At 37.4% G+C, this 17,336-nt stretch overlaps 1 protein-coding gene across 4 annotated transcripts in view; it reads left to right on the top strand.

Moving 5' to 3' along the window:
- The window catches only part of UBR5 (ubiquitin protein ligase E3 component n-recognin 5), a 137,576-nt gene that overhangs the window by 81,025 nt on the left and 39,215 nt on the right, over positions 1-17,336 (top strand). For 3 of the 4 annotated variants that reach the window (XM_047842410.1, XM_047842409.1, XM_047842408.1), the window contains exons 21-30: positions 3,815-4,025; positions 5,198-5,324; positions 9,316-9,467; positions 9,894-9,989; positions 10,315-10,438; positions 13,755-13,852; positions 15,068-15,216; positions 15,735-15,826; positions 16,930-17,076; positions 17,172-17,290. In XM_047842410.1, coding sequence (XP_047698366.1) covers positions 3,815-4,025; positions 5,198-5,324; positions 9,316-9,467; positions 9,894-9,989; positions 10,315-10,438; positions 13,755-13,852; positions 15,068-15,216; positions 15,735-15,826; positions 16,930-17,076; positions 17,172-17,290 — 1,315 coding nt within the window. The remainder of the gene's footprint in view (positions 1-3,814; positions 4,026-5,197; positions 5,325-9,315; positions 9,468-9,893; positions 9,990-10,314; positions 10,439-13,754; positions 13,853-15,067; positions 15,217-15,734; positions 15,827-16,929; positions 17,077-17,171; positions 17,291-17,336) is intronic. The other variant, XM_047842411.1, reaches the window with a different exon arrangement.

Genomic DNA, 17,336 nt, shown 5'->3' with positions numbered 1-17,336 from the left:
GCACGTACATTGTTGATATAAACAGAAGGTAGGGCTTATATGGGTCAAGTGAGTGGCAAGTGCAGAGACTGGAGAAAGGCACTGGGGTACCTGTGTGCTAACCTAAGGGGTGTGAGCTTCCCCCTGAAAGCTAGGAGAAGGATTTTAAACTGGCTTTTTAAAAAAGGATTAGCAGTGGGTGGAGAACAGAAGTGTAGAGACCAGATGAAGAAACAAAGTAAGCTTGAAATCTTGGAAATGAAGAAGAGGGAATGGATTTCAGAGTTCTTAAGAAAAGTAGATTCTCTAAAGCTTGGTGCCAATCTTCCGCAATAAATGAAAGGAAGGAGTTATAAAGCTTCTTACTTGGGTGTTGTTGGTGGGGAGAGGAAAAATAGGAGGAACAAAATGAATGCTGGAAGAGGATGAGTTTAGTTTTGAACATGTTGTAGCTGAGGTGTTTATTAGATGTGGCGGTGGTACCACTGGAACTTATTGGAGCAATTTGAGCAGAGATTGACCTGATTTGACTTAACATTTTCACAGGATTGCTGCTGACCTGCTGAGAATAGTAGGGGGCAGTGTGGAAGTAGGGAGGCTTGTGAGGGGGGCTATTGAAACAGTCCGGGTGGGAGGGGAAGGTGGCTTGGCCCAAGAAGTAGAGCTGTGAGGGAGAAGGGATTCATTCAATTCTAGGTATATTAGATAGGCTGACGGTAGAGCCAACAGGATTTGCCAATGGCTCCGTATAGGGTGTCAAACAGAGGAAGCAATCAGGCCAAAGATTCTGAAGGAATGAAGTTGGCATTTATAGAGATGGAGACTAGGGATGAAGCAGATTCAGGAGGGAGGAGGGGCAAACAGGAGTTTGGTTTTAGACATGCAGAGTTTAAAGTGCTTGTCAGATAGGTATCCAAGAGAAGGTGGTAAATAGTTAGATGTGTAATTCTGAAGACCCGGAGCAAGATGGAGAATTAGACATAGGAGCCTACAGTACATCTGTGATATTTAGAGGAATTACATGGAATGAGATTACCAAGGTTGTGGAGAAGAGGTCTAAGGACTGAGCTATCAGAATAGCATCAGCATGTAAATACAGGGAGATAAAGAGGAACCTGCATAAGAGACTGAGAAGGAGCAGCATCCACGGGGTTGGAGGAAAACTAGAATGAGTGTTGTCTTGGAAGCCAGGTGACAAGCATGTGTCAAGTAGGATGCAGTGATCAACCATGTCTGGTGATGCTGTGGGCCAGGCGAGGCAAGTGCTGAAGAGTGACTGGGGATTTGGCTCCATCTGGGTCATTCTGGACAGTAGGGATGAAAGCCTGATTAGAGTAAGCCATGGAGAAAATGGAAAAAGAACTAGAGATCAATATGGACAGCTCTTGTGAGGAGATTGTCTATAAAGGATGGAAAGTAGAGCTTAGTATGAGGGCTTATTTACCCTTTATTAGGTTGGAGGTGAAAGCAACTTGTTAGAATTGCACCTAAAGTAGTCTGAATCCAGGTACTCCTGAGAGTTTCCTGTGAGCTTTGTGTATAGAGACACAGTGCTTGTATTCTTAGTTTAGTTTTGATTGCAACCTACTAGACTAGAGGTTATAGACTGGTAGGGGTATGATTCAGGAGGTGGCCATGGCCTGAAGTTGGCCTCTAGAAATAACCTTCATATCATTTTAAAATTCGTAATTGGTTGCCAACATTTAAAAACCACAGGATTTATTTTTAAAATCCAGATTTTTAATTCTTAAAAAATGAGAATATCTGGTAACATTGGGCCACCATAAAGCCATTAACGTGTCCCCTTTAGAGGCTGTATGTGGTCTCTCCAATTTATTGCAGTTCCTGATACTTAATTGCTTGGAGTCTAAATGTTGCCATTTATTTATGATGCAGTTTATGTTATCTTTTTACCCCCAGCCTCCTCCGCTCATTTGTATTACTTCAGATGCATCTGTAGGCATTTGGTTCTGTGACCCCTGCACTCTGTCAGCATCTCAAGGGTAAAGATAAAATGTGTCATCATCCCATGGGTAGGGGTAAAGTGTGCCATCATTTATCTTTGTACCTCAGCGAGCAGGGCTTGGTGCACAGTAGACCTGCAAGAAATGTTTTACTGAACTCTCTCTGCCTTTTGCTGTAAGAATAAGTGACAAATACAATATATAGTGATGCAGAGTAAACTCTTTTGCTTCTAACACAGTCATTGTGGTATTGATAACTCTCAGGGTGAGAGCCCATATAAAGCAGGTTGGAGATAAGGGTTCCCTGTAGCTACTTCCAACCGAATGACTGATTGGCTGCTTGAAAACATTTTATGTCACAGAGTATGCAGAAGAATATCTTGACTTTATTTACTTTCAAAAGTAGTGTGCTTTTTATTCTTGGGAGAGACTTTGACATATTCTCTTAGCGTATTAATTACTGCATATATGTCACTGGACTTGGGCAAGTTTAATCTTGTGTGTCCCACCTCCTACTTTTGAATTGGAGCTTACCACGTATGGGGTCACCTCAGAGTCTTAGTGTGCAATCACAATAGCCTATCTCAGGTACTAAAATGTGGCAAATACTGGAAGTAGTTTAACTGTATTTTTTGTCTTGCCTCCACCCCTTACCCACCCCTCCATACACTTTGGGGGAGGGATGGGATATTTAAGTACTTTGGGAGAGAAGTGGCAAGTTGTTCAAATGCACCTTTCTTCTTCCCTTTGTATTCCCGAACACTCTTTTCCCAGTTCTTAATTCTAGTTGAAATTTACAAGTTCATCTGTAGTCCAAAACTAATGCTTTATATTTAGTCCAATAAGTGTCCCTTAACTATAGCGTTACATTCTGAAAGAAGTACATTTGAACTCCTTGATATGTTCATGCTGTGTCTTAGTCTGTTCAGGTTGCTATAGACTGACTGGCTTATAAACAACAGAAATTTCTCACAGTTCTGGAGGCTCGAAGTCCAAGATCAAGGCGTGGGCAGATTTGGTATCCGGTGAGGGCCCACTTATTGTTTCATAGACAGCCATGTATTCTCATATGGTGGGAGGGGAAAACACTGGTTTTTTTCAGCCCCCATTAAGGGTATTAATCCCATTCATGAAGACCCCACCCTTGTGACTTAATCATTTTGGAAAGGTCCCACCTCCACACACCATCACATTGGGGAATAGGTTTCAACATACGAATTTTGGGGGCCGTAAATATTCAGTCTATAGCATGCTGTTTCTCATGTAATTAATGACATGTTCTATAAATTATTAATGCTACCATGTCTTTGACAATGAAGTTACATTAGTTGTAACCTCTGAGGGATTGCACCTGTCGTGGTTTCTGGGGGAGTTGAAGGTATTGGTTTTCATGTACTGCAGTGTGATACAACGTTTATGAGCATAAGGGGGTATGTGTAAGCCTGTATAAAATACACAGAATGTATACCCTTTGCTTAATTGGTTAATAGTACTAATAGGGTTCTAATTTGATAATTACATAAGAAATAATATAGACCAGGTGTCGGCAAAATGACCTGCTGGCCAGATCCAGCCACTCCCATTCATTTGTGTATTGTGTATAGTGGCTTTCCCACCATAGCCGCAGAGTTGAGTTAGTTGCAAAAGCTGAAAATATTTACTGGTCCTTTACAGAAAATTTATACACCCTTCTCTATTCCTGTGAATTGTACATTCTGCTTAAAGGGCACCCTTAATTTTAACTCCTTTGGCAGGCTACCTGAAATTGTCTCTCCTTACTTGCAGAGTTGATTATATTATTATGTTTTTTTACATGTGTGATGTGCTATTCAAATTCATTGAAGTTTTTTTCGTAATTTGTCTGAGCACAGAAACAAACCTTAATGCAGCACATCCTACGCTGTGACTATGAGGCCTGTCGACAATATCTCATGAATCTTGAGCAAGCGGTTGTTTTAGAGCAGAACCTACAGATGCTACAGACGTTCATCAGCCACAGATGTGATGGAAACCGAAATATTTTGCATGCTTGTGTATCAGTTTGTTTTCCAACGAGCAATAAGGAAACTAAAGAAGAAGAGGGTGAGAATAAGAACTATAACAAGGTCTTTAAAAGGAATCTTAGGCAGTTTTGGGGTGCCTGGGTGACTCGGTTAAGTATCCAACTTCAGCTTGGGTCATGATCTCACGGTTGGTGAAGTCAGGCCCCACATCTGGCTCTGTGCTGACAGCTCAGAGCCTGGAGCCTGTTTCGGATTCTGTGTCTGCCTCTCTCTGCTCCTCTCCTGCTCACACTGTCTCTCTCCTTCAAAAATAGATAAACATTAAAAAACTTTTAAAAACAATAATAGGAATTTTAGGCAGTTTCGAAAATAGAACACTGAAAAGGAAATTACTATGAAGAATTTGTGTGTACTTTTTCTGTTTTGTAAAATCTAGTTGTTTTGACATTTCTTAGAAGGTGAAGACGCCCGTCTTCTTATTAGGATGAGTATGTAACATAAGCAAATAAATTTTTATCCGTGTGTTTTGTTGTCTTGAGTTCTATTCTTTGATAAATACAGACATTATATGCAATGCTTAAAATGAGATTTAATGATTTTATAATAACAGATGACTTTTATTACCATGAGAATTATGTAACAAATTAAGGCAAGTTATATTGAAGCCATCTTTATCCCAGTTTTCATAATGTAGAGGGAAAAATAACCTAGTGAGTTATGAGATGTTTTTGGAAAAATAAGGTTTTTTGCCATAAAGGTTTTAGTTGGCTACATGAAGGGGAAATCTGAAAGTCTAAAAGTGCAACTGGGTGATTCATAATGTTTTTCTTGATTTTGAATTCTGCCAGTGACATTCTGTGGCTGCATTTTTGAGTGGTGGTTTACTTCCTGATCATTAAAGGGGGATGAGTAGTATATAAACCAAGACTGAGGTACTGAATTATGGGTCTTTTTCTCCCTTGGTAGTGAAAGCTAGATTTCAGTCTACTTATGAATAATCTTATGTTTGACCTTTGGGGGTTGAAAGTTAAGGCAGAATAAGGAAATAACTCACATATTAAAAATCATAGTTAAATCTGTCTTCAGTGTCTGTTGCTCTAAGGAGGAAAAAATTAAGCTATTCATTATCTCTAGTATGTGAATTAGAGCACTAAAGTACAGAGTAGTTAGCATTTAATGGCCTATACATACTTAATCTCTTAATTATTTTTGAAGTTTAAATTAATCCTAGTTTTTTCTCTTGTATTTCAGAAGCAGAGCGCTCTGAAAGAAATACATTTGCAGAAAGGCTTTCTGCTGTTGAGGCCATTGCAAATGCAATATCCGTTGTTTCAAGTAATGGCCCAGGTAATCGGGCTGGATCATCAAGTAGTCGAAGGTAATGTGATTTTTACCAGGAAAGTTTAATTGGCGGAAACAGAACGCAAGTTCAGAAAAATACATCTTTCACCTATCATTTGCATGAATTGACAGGTCCTTTTGCTTTGTTTTTGTTCCTCCAAATATCACCCTGGGAAAAAGATCTGATAATATCTAATTAGATTTTAAGTGTAGAACAGTAGGACCTAGGATGCTTCAGAAACTTGAGATAATTTAGGCATGTAGTTCAACCTTGATTCTTTGGATGTGTTTTAAGTTTATCACCCTTGTTTCCTAGGAAATTACTTTCTTTAGTTGGAGAACAAGTAATAACAATAATGGAAAGAATTTCAATCTTTTATTTTCAGATTACTTATTTAGATCAATTTCTCAGATGTCTTAATGATCTGGGAAGAAACGAAAGGCTGGTGTGTATTATGAATGTTTGGTATTTAAAATTTTCAGCTCTCTGGGCTGTGGGATGGACAAACCTTAATAACATTAAAAACCACTAGGTGTTTGAATAGATGAAGAATATAAAGAATTCAGGATATAGTTTTTTTTTTCTTTCCTTTTATTTATTTTTTTTTTTCTGAAGGAAAAAGCACATGTATATTAGACACGAGAGCCAGAGTTCTTGGACACTTGACACATCACTGACGGAAGCACTGCTCTCTGTGCTAATGTGATAGGTTGTAAAGTCTACTTAAAGTGAAGAGTCTCTTTGCCTATTTTCTGTTCCATATCCAACTTTCCCTTTAAAAATGATTCTTCTAAAATTGGTACCAAGTTGATAGCTTCCCGGGTTCAAAAATATCCTGAAATGAAATTTATCAAAAACTATTTATGGGTGACCAAATTGTAATTTAAAACAGTACAAAGACCTTATATAGACGATACAAAATGGAAATTATCACCAGCTTATTTGTTTAGGACTACACTAGGCAGACAAAGTGTTTGGTCTAAAATGGAAAGCAACTTAAATTCTTCTTGAAGAAATTAGTGTCTGAATTATTTCAGGTATTTCATTTCCTCAGGGAAAATACAGGTGCAGATCAAGTTGGACTCTGATATGGTTGGTCCAATGCCAGTGCTGCCATCTTTTTTTCATGTAAGGATTATTTTGAAGGCAAAGACTAAAAGGAGCTTCAAGAGTGGGTGATGTGTTGCTCACAGAAATAATTTGCAGAGTAAGCTCCTTTGAGGCATTTGCCGAAGATTTCACTGCAGTGCTCTTAACCAGTTCAAACTCAGGGCTGCCGGTTGAACAGATGAAAGCACAGGAGTCTTATTATCCACGCCGGGCAGTAGGAAGTCCACAGACTCTGCTTCATTGAAGTGAAACCCTCCTCTAGCCTACAATGGATTTTCTAGGCGATGCCCCTTGATGAGTATGCAGGCTGGGATTCATGAGCTGTAAGCTCAAAACTGATGCAATTTCAATATTGAATGGAGTACTGTTAAATGTCTTCAGATGATGATTTGACTCAGAAGTTTTGTTATGTGACTCATAGTTCCTGAGTACAAAGGGCAGATTTAGTGGAAAGCTTGATTGATGCATCTGATTGCAGGTGTATGTACTCTAGAGATTGTTAATCTGGAAGACACATGACCTTCGCTTTTTTGTCACAGTGGTATGTTTGAACATGACTGGATTCTAAGGCTTCTGTAGCATGGATATAACGTGCTTACAAAGAGGAAATTACATCATCCTTGAATTCTTCCATATTGTCAGAAAATACGATGACTCCAGGCAAGCCTATCGAAGAAATGTCAAAACTCTGAATCTTAGCAGCCAAGGTGGTATCTCCTCAGTATTGTCCTCAGCCACTGAGGATACAGGTGAATCTTCATGAATTGTGTACAACATCTTGAAGAATAATTTTCTTTTTTTTGTTTTTTGTTTTTTGTTTTTAAAGAATCTATATGAGGAGCTGGGCATTGTACTTAAAAATGTTCCCAAGACCTAATGAAGAAAAGAGGTTAAGGACAATTTTTTAAAATGACAAAGGAATGACCCCCTCATTTAATATTGAATTGACTACATCACAACAACAGAGTTGGGAGTTTGCAAGTTCAAGATGAGACTATGGTCTCCACTTATCTTCATTTTATTCTTAATCTGCTCTAAGCTAGAGGTTGGAGAATAGCCCACATATGTTTTTTGGCCTGTGCACGGTTAAATTTTTTTTTTTTCTTTAAAATTTGAATGCCTTCACATGAGCATGTATGCTTCTAGTTTGCCATTACTCCCCATTTCTTACACCTGACTGCCCTTTCCTCAATTGATACTGCCTTCCAGGCCCAGGAGGCATTGAGTTTGTGACCCTGATGTAAGCATTCTTCTTAATAGGCCCCAAACATGTATTTATTTTCAGGTTATATGCAGTGCCTCCCAGCTACTACTGATTTTTTTCTCTGTTTTGAGTAAGACACATTAGGATACCAAGTATATATATTGAGCTTAAAATTGTATAGGAACATCACAATGTGAACAGTCACCCTGGTGTGTGCTGTTAACTGGTAAGGAGACTGCCTTTCTCTGTGGGTGATGTCTTCGGACAGGGAAGTGACCTCGACTGACATAATCCCTATGTCCTGTTCCCCTCCATATTATAAAAACTCAGATATCTAAATTGGGAGAGAGAAGATCTCAATACCATAAAAGAATTACTTGTAGGTATTTTTTGATAGTGAATACTATAATAACTAATACATTATTTAAGACATTAAAATTTACTTTGCAGAATCTTCCAAAGAATGTTTCTGTTCCCAGAGGTATATCGTCATACATAAGCTTTATAAAATAGATGTGTTCTTGAAAGTAGCCTCTAAAGGAAATTTTTGTAAAAGTTTTAGAAAATTTGTCCTTTTGAAATTGAAAGTGTATCAATATGGAAAAACACATTTACCCTCGGATTACATAACAATTATAATTAGAAGATTCAAACATTAATAAAAATCTTTCTAAATTACTTATTTGTAGACATATATATAATGCTCACCTGGTAAGGTGGTAGGTCTTTCACATCAGAGAAATGTTGTGTCTGGGATTAAATCTGCATGGGAGAATGAAGTCCCTTATGTGTTGCCTGGCCCTTATAATTGAATTTTTAGTCTTTATTCATTTAGAAGCTCTAAAATTGTGGCTGATGGAAAGGATTTGCCTCATATGCTCTCTCTTTAATTGCTGTTAGTTCGTAATGTGTTAATTTTGTAGGCTTTGTAAGCTTTTATTCAGAGGTATAGATTTTTATACAGGTAGTTACCAGTTCCCCTAACAAGGTCTGTGTTTGTGATTATTTCCTTTTCTTTTTAGTGATGTGCACACCTGTGCAGTATTTTTTTTTCTTGTATAGCAGGAGGAAAAAAAAAAATCACGCCCAGACATTAATCTAACACATTTTACAAGCTCCAGTTGCATTAAATTCCTTGGGATACAAATTGTACTGTTAAAAAAAAACTCCTTTTTTTTTTTTTTTTTTTTTTGGGTATAAAAAATAAATCTAAATTGGTCTTTGTTTTAAAACTACTCACTGTGTGGACATTAGTTTAATTGTTTTTGAGATCACAGCAAAGGGATTTTATTTAGTGGGCTAACAATATCGGTTTTGTGCTACTTAGTATGTTTGCTGATGTCTATTATTAAACTTAATTCTCACTGATTATAAACAGGGGACAGAAATTTTTTTGTCTTAATGTTCAGCTGTTCATTTACCTTAATGTATGAAAGATTATTTTCTAATCTTCACCGTAAGTTTTGTTCCCTGTGCTTAAGTTTGTGTGGGAGCTTAATATAGTGGTTTTAGTGCTGAACTGGGTACTAGGTGCCCCCAGTTTCATTTCTATCCCTCACTGACTTTGTGATTCCAGAATTGGCATTTGTACTTCACTTCCCTTGCCTGGAGTATTTGCTTATAGAACAAACTTTGATCTCAGATGAGTTCTGTACACCTTTTCATTACATTTAGCCATGGTAGTGAGCTCTGATTTTGTCCATGTTCTTCTAGTTTGAGGTTACGGGAAATGATGAGACGTTCGTTGAGAGCAGCTGGTTTGGGTAGACATGAAGCTGGAGCTTCATCCAGTGACCACCAGGATCCAGTTTCACCCCCCATAGCTCCCCCTAGTTGGGTTCCTGACCCTCCTGCGATGGATCCTGGTAAGATCTGTTATTTTATTTAGTGTTTAGCAAAAAAACAAGGTCCTGAGAGAAAGGAAATTGAACACTTGAATGGGATATTTAGAAATCTGAAGTATTTAAAAGTAGCATAATGAGCAAATTGTAACCAGTTTAGTTGCAAAGATTTGGTTTAAGGGGTTTATAACTTAAAAATTAAAATTCTAGAAACTGTTTTATTGAGATAATATATTTCCACACTGGCAAGAAGCTAACTAGTAATACATCATAACAAGTCAATAATTCAGAGGATTCCTTCTCTCATAATTTGGAAAACAAGTTTCCACTTAAACCTCTGTCCGATTTGACCCTTGGCTTGCAGAGAAAAGCCTTAAGGCCAGTTAAGAGAAAATGTTAGGGATATGTTGCCTATAATGATGTACATCCTGCTGTTCTGTTTACTGAAAGATGGTGACATTGATTTTATCCTGGCCCCTGCTGTGGGATCTCTTACCACAGCAGCGACTGGCACCGGTCAAGGACCAAGCACCTCCACCATTCCAGGTGAGAATCTGTACTATTTTATCTGCCTAGGCATTTGGGTTTCTACAAAGCCACACTTTATCTCAACGAGACTTACCTTGGCTTGAAAAACATCTAATTCTCTGAATTAGATCTTCATATGTCAGTGAGGTTGTAGTGTTGTAAAATCAGTTGGGAGTTGTAAAATGTGTTGTGTTTAAATTCTGTATAATGAAATTAGCAGTTTATTGCTAATACTAGAATATTTTTCTGTTGGTTTATTTAATGGTTCCTTGTTAATGTTATTTCAGAATATTCTTTTCACTCTTGTTTACTCTTGTTACCAAATGGATTTGCTTAATTACAGGTCCTTCCACAGAGCCATCTGTAGTAGAATCCAAGGATCGGAAGGCCAATGCTCATTTTATATTAAAATTGTTATGCGACAGTGTTGTTCTGCAGCCCTATTTACGAGAACTCCTCTCTGCCAAGTAAGAAGTTTAATATACTTTTCTTAATGAATTTTTTTCTTCGATCTTTATTTATTTTTGAGACAGAGAGCGTGAGAGTGGGGAAAGGACAGAGAGAGAAGGAGACACAGAATCTGAAGCAGGTTCCAGGCTCTGAGCTGTGGGCGCAGAGCCAGATGCGGGATTTGAATGTACAAACTGTGAGATCGTGACCTGAGCCAAAGTCCGCCGCTTAACCGACTGAGCCACCCAGGCGCCCCTAATATGCTTTTGATATGAAGATCTAGCTTAGCTCCTTTTACTGTTTAAGTTGATGTTGCAATGTATGGCCAACAGTTATCTTATGTGAATTTAAACTAATTGATCAGAATCTAGCATTTATTCCCTCTGTAATTAACTAAGCTCCCTTCAGTGAAAGACTCCAGTATAATACAGTGTACACTAAATGAATACAAACCAATTTTACGTAAGTTTGATCAGGAGGTGTGTGTGCGTGTGTTAAAAAATCACAGCATAGCTATTCTCAAATGTGAATTCATAAATTCCATCACTGTCACCTGGAGAACTTAAAAAATTATACAGATTCTTCCCCAAACTTTGCAGCAAAAGTATGACTCAGTAGGTCTGGGATGGGGCCTGGAATCTGTATGCTAAAACTCTGTGGATGATTCTGATGGCTTCTTTGGAAATCTTTTTGGACTTGCAAAATCATGATGAGATTATGCAGTTTTTGATAAGTATTATGTGATAAGTGCTCACTAACCATTGACAGAGTATAGCTCTGCTTTCAGCATGATTGTTTATAACATAAATTCATAACAATAAGCATTTTTATGAAAGTTAGCTCTTATCTGTGCCAAAGGATTAACTCTTCCAATTCTAGCAATAGCTGTCTGGAGTAGGTAATACTATTCCCATTTTATATTTGAAGAAATGGCCTTAGAGATTAATTAACCCACTCAGGGTCACAAAACTAGTGAGTGGCTGGAATTCCATCCGTGGTCCATGTCTTAATTCCAGAACTGAGACTCCCAGGCATCACCCTTAAGCAACCTCTCCATATTTAAGTACAAGAAGGTGTTTTGAGTTTTTTATTATTAAGGGCAAGGAGATCTTTGTTTAAGCCTTATTGACCTTAGGCCACAATGAACATAATTTGTGAACTTACTACTTTAATGAAGGCCGCCCCCGCTAGTAAAATAAGTCACTGACTTGGAAATAAGTTATTATTACAGAAGAAGCTTACTAATTTATTAGTGGTTTGAGGCATAGGTAAAAATGGTATATATGCCAATATATTCTTTCTGTTTCAGAAAGGTATATCTTTCTATTTTTATTTCCTCACTTGAATTTTTGGTGTTTTTTAAGGGTATTATCTTTGTACAATTTGTTCAATCATTTGGTGTTGTCTCAAAATTCATTGAATGTTCTTACTTCCTTTCTCTCTATTTTTAATCCATTTTGCATTTCTGCAGTGTGTTTCTAGTTCACTAGTTATTTTAGTGCCCTTTCAATAGTAGTTGCTTTCCCCCAACCCCTTTTCTGAGAAAATACATGAACTGTTTGGAAAACACTGAATACGTCGTTCTATTAATAAGCTGGTACTGTTGATGACAGCTTTGAAACAAATTAGAGGAAAGGCAAAGTTCTTTTGCCCTTTAGTTAATAAGCATAGGAATTCTCAAATTGGTCATTTGTTTCCTTTTTTATATTACACATATAGGAGAATTTCCTGGAGTTGCTAATAAAATTTTCCAAGTGGTATAACTGGAAATTGGTTACCATACAGATGACCCAGTTAAGAAAGGTTCTTGGCTTTAATTGTATTTGGCAATATATAAAGTATTAGGAGAATACTTCAGAGCATTGAATCTTAGTTTGAGAGCATGCCTGTGATGGTGATGCGCGCGCGCGCGTGTGTGTGTGTGTGTGTGTGTGTGTGTGTGTGTGTGTGTGTGTGATGAGGATGAAGGATTGTTAAAAAAATACATTATTTCCAATTTAAGCATTCCGTACCCGCCTTCCTCCCAAGTCCCTCCAATCCTAGGTGTGGGTGGTTGGAGTTTGCTTTAATAATAATAAGCTAAAGAAAGTAAATTTTGGTAAAATCCTCCTGGCTAGTAAAGATGTAGAGGATTTTATTCTCAGCTGGCTCATTCTTATCTGAGCAGGGAGGTAGTATGAAGCTGGGGGAATAGGTAGGGAGAAGAGTGAGCAACAACATAAAAATGGAGAAGTATAAATACTTAAGGAAACAGTGATGCATCTGATTAGAAGTGGAGGATTAGAAGAGGAGAACAGTAGCCACTGAATCTGAAGAAGTAGGTTAAAGCCACCACTTTGGTCTCTGTTCTTTGGGCTTGAATCCTCAGATGGCTTTGGTTAGACTATAATAGTATCAAAGTGGGTTTATAAGAATAATAATGTGATGGTGGCATAAAAAAAAGGAGTAAAATAGGTAAGAGTAGAGACTGGAGTTGAGGCTTTGTTCTTTTATGTCTACCTGTTGCCTTTAGTATATGTGTTAACAATAAACTGAACTGGAAAATGGAAAAAAGGGATTACATGCAAGAGCAAAAAATTGAGTTAGAAGGGGGACTTCATGAAGAATCCAAATTTTTTGTCTTAGTTCCCAGGAACAGTGATGCTGTTGGCCGACATAGGTAGAGAGTGGGTTTGGGGAGAAAGGTGATTTTAGTTGTTAGACATTTTGAAAGTGCAGTATCACTGGGAAATCCTAAGTAGACTTACCAAGTAAGCAAGTGTAGATGTTTAAACTGTGTTATCATCATAGAAGTGGTAGTTGCTTTGGTGGATCAGAGAGAGAGAGGCACAGGTGGTTGAGGACTAAATTTGGGGAATTGCAAAGGATCCAGGAAGGAATAGAAATTCAGTGAAGAATATTGAAGGTACATTTTTAAGAGAAAATACATACAAATAGCTAACATTTATTGAGTACATTTTATTTGCTAAGCAAATGAAAAGCTTTTAAGTAACAATTGGCTTAATCCTCATCACAATTGTATGAGATAGAGCCTGTTATCACCACATCTAGAAAATATTAGTCTGACTCTAGAGCCCCTGCTGATTTAGTCTTTAATGTCACTAAGACCAAGAAAGGAGAGCATGGTTGAGAGAGACAAGGATTCTTAGGGGCTTCCTTTTTTACATGTGGTAATAGGAGACTAGAAAATACCACCAGGGATTTCCTTTGAGTGGTAGGATGTTATTTAATACAACAAAACGACTTTTTTGCTTCATCTTGAACATTTCTTTTATAATGAAGAAAGGAAATATTTAAAAATTAATATTTTTATGCATAATTTTTTCATTTTAGGGACGCAAGAGGGATGACCCCATTTATGTCAGCTGTAAGTGGCCGAGCTTATCCAGCTGCAATTACCATCTTAGAAACAGCCCAGAAAATTGCAAAAGGTAATTTATTACAAGTCCTAAAAGAGTTGTTTATTTTTTAATTGAAAAGATTCTTTTCTACATTTATCATACAATTAATCAAACCTAATTTTTGCATGATGAAATAATTGAGTAGAAGCTATCAAGATAATTCTTTTGTGTATTTGTGTGTGTAAAATTCATGTTTGTACCTTTTTCAAGTATATTGTATTTTCGAACTTGCCACCAAAAAACAGCTGGTATAAGTTTTTAAATTAAAAAAAAATTGCATGATGGGTAACGTAATGACTTTCTTTTTAATGTTTATTTATTTTGAGAGAGAGAATGGGGAGTAGGGGAGGGGCAGAGAGAAGGAAAGAGAATCCCAAGTGGGCTCTGTGCTGTTAGTATAGAGCCCAGTACAGGGCTTGCTCTCCTGAACCGTGAGATCATGACCTGAGCCAAAAATCAAGAGTCAGGTGCTTAAACCAGCTGAGCGACCCAGGTGTCCCATGACTGATCTTTTGAAAATAAAGACGGGTTACTGATAGAACCTGCCAGTGGTGAACTGTTGATCATGATACAAATTTATGGAAATAACAGGCCAGATTTCTTATTGTTCTTCCTTCTGACTTGGAATTCTTGCTTAATAGAAAGCAGTAAAGAATATAAGTTCCTACACCCAGCCTTTAGAAGACTCTAAAATTTATGTGGTTGTCTATAATTTATTAAATAGAGCTAGAACTTGAATCTTAACTGCATAACATAGAGCTGTGTATTCAGCTGAGGTGTGGTGTATTGTTGTCATGTGGTTATGATATAATTACACTTTGCTTTATTTTGCACCAGAACTGACTGGATTTCCTTGCATGTTGACTTGTATATCAGTTTTGGTTTTTTTTTTTTTAACGTATATTTATTTTTGAGAGAGCAAGAGAGAGTGCGCGCGTGGGCATGGGGGAGGAGCAGAGAGAGGGAGACAGAATCCGAAGCAGGCTCCATCCTCTGAGCTGTCAGCACAAGAGCCTGATGCGGGGCTTGAACTCAGTAACCACGAGATCATGACCCGAGCCGGAGTCAGATCCCCAACCAACTGAGCCACTCAGGCACCCTGTATTTCAGTTTTTAAAACTAATATATAGTAGTTTTGATTTATACTGTGTAAATGTTAGAGCTTTTGCATTTGAGTAAAGCAGTAGCTGATTGTGATTAAGGCCTATCTTGGTATGTGAACTACTGTGTTCTTAATCTTTTTAGCTGAAGTATCCTCGAGTGAAAAAGAGGAAGATGTGTTTATGGGAATGGTTTGCCCATCAGGTACCAACCCTGATGACTCACCCTTATATGTGTTATGTTGTAATGATACCTGCAGTTTTACATGGACAGGAGCAGAGCACATTAACCAGGTAGGCCGTTTTAGACTTCTTTGTATTTATGCTGTCTTCAGGTATTCTTTTCTTTTTTCCCCTTTCACCATTACTAGAATTACAGTTCTATAGTTCTTAGCTCTGGAATTGTGAGTCTGATATTTCTTTTTATTCTGAGTTAGAAAATTCTCCAAAGAAAAATAATTTTTATTCCCAAATAAGTGAGGCAAAGAAGATGATCATTGAATTAGTTATTAGATATCACGAAAATTAGAAATCTTCACTCAGTAGCATAATTTGATTCACAGCTCTTGACACAGATTTTATAGCTATAGCACCTTTTTGGGGGTGGTGATATGAATTATTTTTGCCCTACTGATAAATATTTGATTTCCATTCGTTGTACCTCCAGTGCTGTACCCGTTTATGATTCTGTTTCCATAGCACATTAGCTTTGCTCTGCTTTCATTGTGATGGACTTTAGAAAATACTAGAAATAATTAAGCTAATGAAATGTACATTATATTCTTCTAAGAAATAAACCCTTCTAATTGTAGGATATTTTTGAGTGTCGAACTTGTGGCTTGCTGGAGTCACTCTGTTGTTGTACAGAATGTGCAAGAGTCTGTCATAAAGGTCATGATTGCAAGTGAGTACAGTTCTAGTTTTCTTTAATTATATAAGCTGCTTAGATTCATATTGCTATATTAAAATAATCTATACCAAGGTAATGTTTTATTTCATTTTTCAGGAAGCATAAGGTTTTCTTAAGTTGTTCTCTTTAAGCCAGTTTATTTATTAAAATGTGGTTCTTGATTTAAAGTGTACTTTGAAATGTTGTTCATTTGCTTTTGTCTATATTCTCTCTCCAGAGTCTCAGTCTATAGTAGGGTCTCCTAGCAGGAGATCATAACAGGTATTAAGTGAAAAATGGTGAATGTTTGGCCTGTGCTTTATTTACTTCTTAAAGTGAATGTAATAACCTTTCATCCAGCAATAGAGTTACCATGGCTAGCGTGTTAATTTTCACAGACTTAAGAAGCAATAAAATACTCCAGCATGAACATTTGCAGTGCCTTAGAGTCTCAGCAGAGATATCAGCTATAATTGTGCCACAGATATGTAGATGTTACGGTTAACAGAGAATTGGTTTGTAAAAACCATCTATTGTGCTTTAAAATAAATGATTATGTAGGACAAGTAGAAAATGTTTATAGATATTGCATTGGTGCTTATTTATTACTTTTATTAAAAGAACTTTGGCTAATATGTTTTTCTTCCTTAATTTAAACATCTAAAAGTGAATCTATTCATTGATTGCTTAGTAAGTGCTGTTACACACTAGATATTTGGGTGGTGGTGGACAAGGGAGTCCCTGTCCTTGCACGGTTTACAGTCCTATCAGGGGACACAAGCAAGAAACATTTGCTCATAAGGGTTTTAGGGCTCATTAGATGCACATAGGAGGACCACTTACACTGTATGGGGGCCGTAGGGAATTAAGGAAGATGTTCTGGAAGACGTGACTATATTCAAGTCATTACAAGATCCCTCAGGAGAGTTGCTCTGTAGACTTCATGCCACTAAGTAATACTTGTAGTTAAGCATGCTTTAAGAATTGTTACACTTTGCATTTAAATATTAACAAGGGTTCTATCTTGGGTCAGTAAGTTATATCTCCATGATTTCAATAGAGATCTTTGTGGTTTTTTTAAATTTTGTTTTTTGTACTTGTGTATGAATTCTTTCTAGACTCAAACGGACGTCACCAACAGCGTATTGTGATTGTTGGGAGAAATGTAAGTGTAAAACTCTAATTGCTGGACAGAAATCTGCTCGTCTTGATCTACTTTATCGCCTACTCACTGCCACTAATCTGGTCACTCTGCCAAACAGCAGGCAAGTGGGGTTTTTTAGGACATAAATTGGAAAAACACAGCACATCTGAGTAGCCCTCCCCCTCTCCCTGCTCACAATGATGTTCCATTTTGCAGGGGAGAGCACCTCTTACTGTTTTTAGTGCAGACAGTTGCAAGGCAGACAGTAGAGCACTGCCAGTACAGACCTCCTCGGATCAGGGAGGATCGTAATAGAAAAACAGCCAATCCTGAAGGTGGGTGAGTCTGACAATTGTGACCCATATAAAAAGGATTTTATTT

Source organism: Prionailurus viverrinus, chromosome F2 (genome assembly GCF_022837055.1).
Source record: "Prionailurus viverrinus isolate Anna chromosome F2, UM_Priviv_1.0, whole genome shotgun sequence".
Taxonomy (NCBI): Eukaryota; Metazoa; Chordata; class Mammalia; order Carnivora; family Felidae; genus Prionailurus; species Prionailurus viverrinus.
This window is presented reverse-complemented; position numbering and strand designations above follow the sequence as displayed.